This window comes from Sinocyclocheilus rhinocerous, unplaced genomic scaffold, assembly GCF_001515625.1.
Source record: "Sinocyclocheilus rhinocerous isolate Xijiao unplaced genomic scaffold, SAMN03320098_v1.1 scaffold3693, whole genome shotgun sequence".
NCBI classification, from domain to species: Eukaryota; Metazoa; Chordata; class Actinopteri; order Cypriniformes; family Cyprinidae; genus Sinocyclocheilus; species Sinocyclocheilus rhinocerous.
In genome coordinates, this window is record NW_015630705.1 from 85,404 (window position 1) to 90,719 (window position 5,316).

General features: G+C 37.8%; 1 protein-coding gene across 1 annotated transcript in view; it reads right to left on the minus strand.

Moving 5' to 3' along the window:
• The window catches only part of ccdc138 (coiled-coil domain containing 138), a 15,814-nt gene that overhangs the window by 5,824 nt on the left and 4,674 nt on the right, over nucleotides 1-5,316 (minus strand). Inside the window, exons 5-8 of the mRNA XM_016553234.1 lie at nucleotides 4,530-4,643; nucleotides 4,258-4,365; nucleotides 2,561-2,686; nucleotides 478-616 (exon numbers count right to left, since the gene is read on the minus strand). Of these exons, the coding sequence (XP_016408720.1) occupies nucleotides 478-616; nucleotides 2,561-2,686; nucleotides 4,258-4,365; nucleotides 4,530-4,643 (487 nt within the window). The remainder of the gene's footprint in view (nucleotides 1-477; nucleotides 617-2,560; nucleotides 2,687-4,257; nucleotides 4,366-4,529; nucleotides 4,644-5,316) is intronic.

The following is a 5,316-nucleotide window of genomic DNA, read 5'->3' on the forward strand; positions in this document are numbered from 1 at the left end:
TGGATTTGTTTCAGCTTTTGTCTTCTCCAGATGTTAACTGATGGACTGGAGTGCTGTGGATTACTTGTGGATTATTGTGATGTTTTTATCAGCTCTCGTTCTGACGGCACCCATTCACTTGCAGTGAGACACTGATGCAACGCTACATTTCTCCAAACCTGACTCATGCACATTTTCAACACGTTTTACTTTCTGAGTGAACTCCGCTTTTAATATAACAGAGATTAGACTAATGCTAATGAGATATTTTAGTCTCGAGTGGAGCTCGAACAATTTATTCTGATTACAGAAACGCAATTGTATTGATTTCCGTGAGTGTGGGAGCCGGTGGGAGAAATAAGCAATGCATTAATTGACTTTCTGTGGCTTTTCGAGCAACTAAAGGATCTGATGAACTGCAGACTCTCAGGAACAGAGCGAGACGCGGCTGATCGACACAACACTGCCACCTGCTGCAGACGCTGAGAAACCACTGACCTTGGCTGATGGTCTTGATGATGATGAGGCTGCACAAGAAGCGCGTGAGGAGACAGGAGCTCTTGAAGAGCGGACAGACGCGCGATCCTCGAGACACCTCCTCACCCAGCCTCCTCAGCGTGGAGGTCAGGACGGTGTGCTGGAGGACAGAGAGACATCAGAACACACGCTTCTGCAGGACGCTTTCGTTCTGGGCTGAGAGCGTCTGCCTGAATGAAAGAAAACAGCTAGCACATTACGAAACAAGGCGCTAACACCTCTGAAAACTGAAGACTGGACACAAACCAGAGACCTAGAGAGCTTAAGGAAGTTTGTTTCCGCTGCACGACTTAAAAAAAAAAAAAAATTCTGACATTTTCAGAATTCAGTCAGAATTTTGATTAACAAAGTCATATAAAATCAGAATAGTGAGATTTATAAAAACAGTTGCAGTCTTTTTATTTGTTTTATTCCGGTGCAGAAACAAAAAAAACTGAATTGCAAGATGTAAACTCAGAATTCTGACAGAAAAAGTCTGAATTGCGAGACGCAAACTTGCAATTGTGAGAAAAATAGTCAGTGTTGTGAAATATGAACTCAAAATTGTAAGAAAAAAAATTCTTTTTTTTATTCCACGGCAGAAACAAGCTAGCTCACGGACAAACAAGACAAAATATATAAAATGTACAAATGGTGCGGTTTAATAATGTGTAGCTAGGTACATTTTTAAATTAGAGATCAACCGATATCGACTTTGTTTATAATCGATACTGATGTATTTGCGCATGTCTGATATGCAGAACTGATCTTTATTTATTGTTTTACTTCCATTTATGATACATTTATTATTGTAAATTAATATTATTATAATTATCATACTGTTATTATTATAAAATTTAGAATTTATCACAATAAAAACATGGCTTTTAAAATATTTTTACAATGGCAACAACTAAACAAATAATATTATCTAAATAAATTGACAAAGTCTAATGTTTTCAAAATGTTTAACTTTGCATAAATGTAATCATTTGTTTAAACTACAGTTTGAAAGAAAGGTTTAGGTGTTGTTTATTAGGCTAAAGAGTAATAATTACACATTGTCAGGAAAGTAATAAAATACATTACATTAGGGTCCATTTTGAACGGTACGTTATCAGAATTATTAATGTTTTTGTCAGTCTAGATTATGAAACACCTGCTGATGGCATTTATCGGTGGATATGATATGACAAAACCAATATCTGATTAAGAAAAAAGGCTTAAATATTGGTAAAACCGATTATCGGCCAATTTTAGTGCAAAGATTGAGACTTTTGTCCCGTTCAAGTCCCTCGCTGTTTCACTGCAGAACTTCTCTTATTATATAACAGTTATATCAGGCTGAAAAGCGTACGTTTAAATATGGTAAAATCAGGGTGAATTCGAGACCAATGCAGTAAACTATAGCTACATATTATCACATGATCAATCAATCAATCAATCACAATCTGATCAGAGTCCAAATTTTTGTCAGTCTAGATTATGAAACACCTGCTGATAGCATTTATCGGTGGATATGATATTACAAAACTGATACCCGATTAAGAAAAAAAAGCTTAAATATGGGGAAAATATCGGTAAAACCGATTATCGGCCAATTTGAACATATCACATGATCAATCAATCAATCACAATCTGATCAGAGTCCAAATTTTTGTCAGTCTAGATTATGAGATACCTGCTGATAGCATTTATCAGTGGATATGATATGACAAAACCGATATCCGATTAAGAAAAAAGGCTTCGGTAAAACCGATTATCGGCAAATGTTAATGCAAAGATTGAGGCTGAAAAGAGGACGTTTAAATATGGTCAAATCAGGTTGAAGTTGAGACAAATGCAGTAAACTTTACATATTATCACATGATCAATCAATCGATCTAGAGTCCAAATTTATCACTCGCTGAGTAAGAATGAGCTTTGAGGAGTAAAAACTGTGTCTAGGTGTAAGAATGACGGTCTGCAGTAAGTGACAGGAAACATCAAGCAAAGACAAAACTAGTGTTATGAAAATATGGTTTTGTGCTGGTAATAGAGCATGTGTTGGGCTGGTTTTGTGTACCTGTGAGCTGCGCTCCAGATGCAGCAGGCAGCAGTAGATGCAGCGCAGCAGAGACCGCAGCAGCAGAGACGGCTCCACCGCAGCAGCAACCGCTCCATGAAGCTGCTCCACCAGCATGGGCAGAACCTGACAGCACAGCAATCACAGCCGTTTCAGCACACAACACAACCATCATCAAGCTTCTGCTACGCCAGCGTCTACGCTCTCCATTCCACACCTGCACAATTATGACTATTTATTTTGAATTTAATAGAATGAACATCAAACACTTTTTTGGAGGGGTGACAAGCTCCCACTGCATTTTCTATTTGATGGATTTTCCTCAGATCCCAGTTATTCATAATACACATATTATTAATGGTTGCTAGGAAGATGATTACTGTAAAACTGTATGTACGGACACCAATTGAAACATTTTTTTTTTTTAATAACTCTAATGTACACTACAGGTCAAAAGTTTGGGATCAGTAAGATTTTTAATGTTTTTTACAGAAGTCTCTTCTGCTCATCAAGGCTGCATTTATTTGATCAAAAATACAGGAAAAAATTTAATATTGTGAAATATTATGATGATATAAAATAATGTTTTTCTATTTTAATATACATTAAAATCGAATTTATTTCTGTGATGCGCAGCTGTATTTTCAGCATCATTACTCCAGTCTTCAGTGTCACATGATCTTCAGAAATCATTCTAATATGCTGATTTATTATCAGTGCTGGAAACTGTTGCTGCTTCATATTTATTTGGAAACTGTGATACTTTTTTTCAGGATTCTTTGATGAATAAAAAGTTAAAAAGAAGAGCATTTATTGAAAATAGAAATCTTTAAGAAGTAGAATAGTCCAAAATCTAGGGGTGAACAAAGGCCTTCTGTAGCGAATCGATGCATTTTTGTAAGAAAAATATCCATATTCAAAACGTAATAATCACATCTAGCTTGCGCTCACTGTTGTAAACGGAAGCAGTTCCGGGTGGATGACGTATGAGGTCAGGGCTGCGCATGCGCCGGTGAGTCTCGTGAAAACCAACATTTGTTAACAGGAGCAAAGGAAGCAAAGTTTCCTTACTTTAGCAGAGGAACACCAGTCTCCTCTTATTATTACATTCTGAATATTGATATTTTTTTACAAAAACGCATCGATTCGCTATAAAATGTCTTTGTTCACCCCCCGCAGCCGTGTGAGACACTTTTTTTTGGTATGGATGTGTGCTTTTTATTTCACTTCTTTTGGACTGAAGCATGCAACACCCGCTGAGTGCCATTAAACAGCTTGAAAGATCAAAGACCATTTTTAATATAACTCCGACTGGATTCGTCTGAAAGAAGAAAGTCATATACACCTAGGATGCTTCGAGGTGAGTAATTTATGGGCTAATTTTCATTTTTGGGTGAACTAACCCTTTAAGCTTTCAAACGATATATAGTTTGTCAAGATTACTTTAGGTTCAGACTAAGATATTACTGTTTAAAACATGTAACGGCAAGTCGGCCCACCGGTGGGCCAGTGACAGTTAACAGGTTAAATAACATGAAAATAATGTCACGGTGTACAGAAAGCATTGCTTTTAAAAATAGGCTTCAATTTTATCAAGCGAAACTGTGATCTGGATGCGTTTTCATGTTCATGTGAATCCCGTCAACATTTAACAGCAAAGCTCAGTGTCGGTGCGTAAGAACACACAGGTGACGAACCCTGGCGCATCTCTCCTGCGAGGAAGGCCTCGACCCGTCTCTGACCTCCATCAGCTGACCGTCCACCAGCCAATCCAGCAGCAGCGCCAGCAGCCCGTGTGTGACGGCCTGACGACAAACACACACCACAGCAGCTCCATCAGAGCTCATTACAGCTCCCAGCATGCTCTGTGATCAACAGAAGTCCTCTACAGTCGCAGGAGCGCGCTGCTGATGCGGTGTGTAAACAGCTTCATCACCCGCGCCGCTCACAAACATAGGACAGACATTACCTTGCCTGCTGCTTTACTTGACTGCGGTTTCTCTGGTTTGCTGGGTTTGGGGTCGAACGCTTTAGGAGCAGCTGCTTCTCGGCTCCTGTGTGTCGTGAAGGACTCGTACTTTCTCTGCAAAAACAAACATGTCATGAATGCTTACGCCACTCTTCGGAATCGTTAAGATTTTAATGTTTCTGAAAGAGTCTGTTCTGCTCGGCAAGGCTGCTTTATTTGATCAAAAATGCTGTAAAATTGAGAAATATTATAATTTAGAACAGCTGTTTTCTGTGTGAATATGTGTTAAACTGTAATTCATTTCTGAGATCAAAGCTGTATTTTCAGCATCATTACTCCAGTCTTCAGTGTCACATGATCTTCAGAAATCATTCTAATATGCTGATTTGCTGCTCAAGAAACATTTCTGATTATTATCAGTGTTGAAAACAGTAATAATTTTGTGGAAACTGTGATGCATTTTATTTTTCAGGATTCACAGATGAACAGAAAGTTCAAAAGAACAGCATTTATTTGTAACATAATACATGTCTTTACTGTCACTTTTTATCAGTTTAACACATCCACAAAAATATTGTGCAGCACGACTGTTTTCAACATTGATAATAATCAGAAATGTTTCTTGAGCAGCAAATCAGCATATTAGAATGATTTCCGAAGATCATGTGACACTGAAGACTGGAGTAATGATGCTGAAAATACAGCTGCGCATCACAGAAATAAATTACAGTTTAACAGATATTCACATAGAAAACAGCTGTTTTACATTATAATAATATTTCACAAT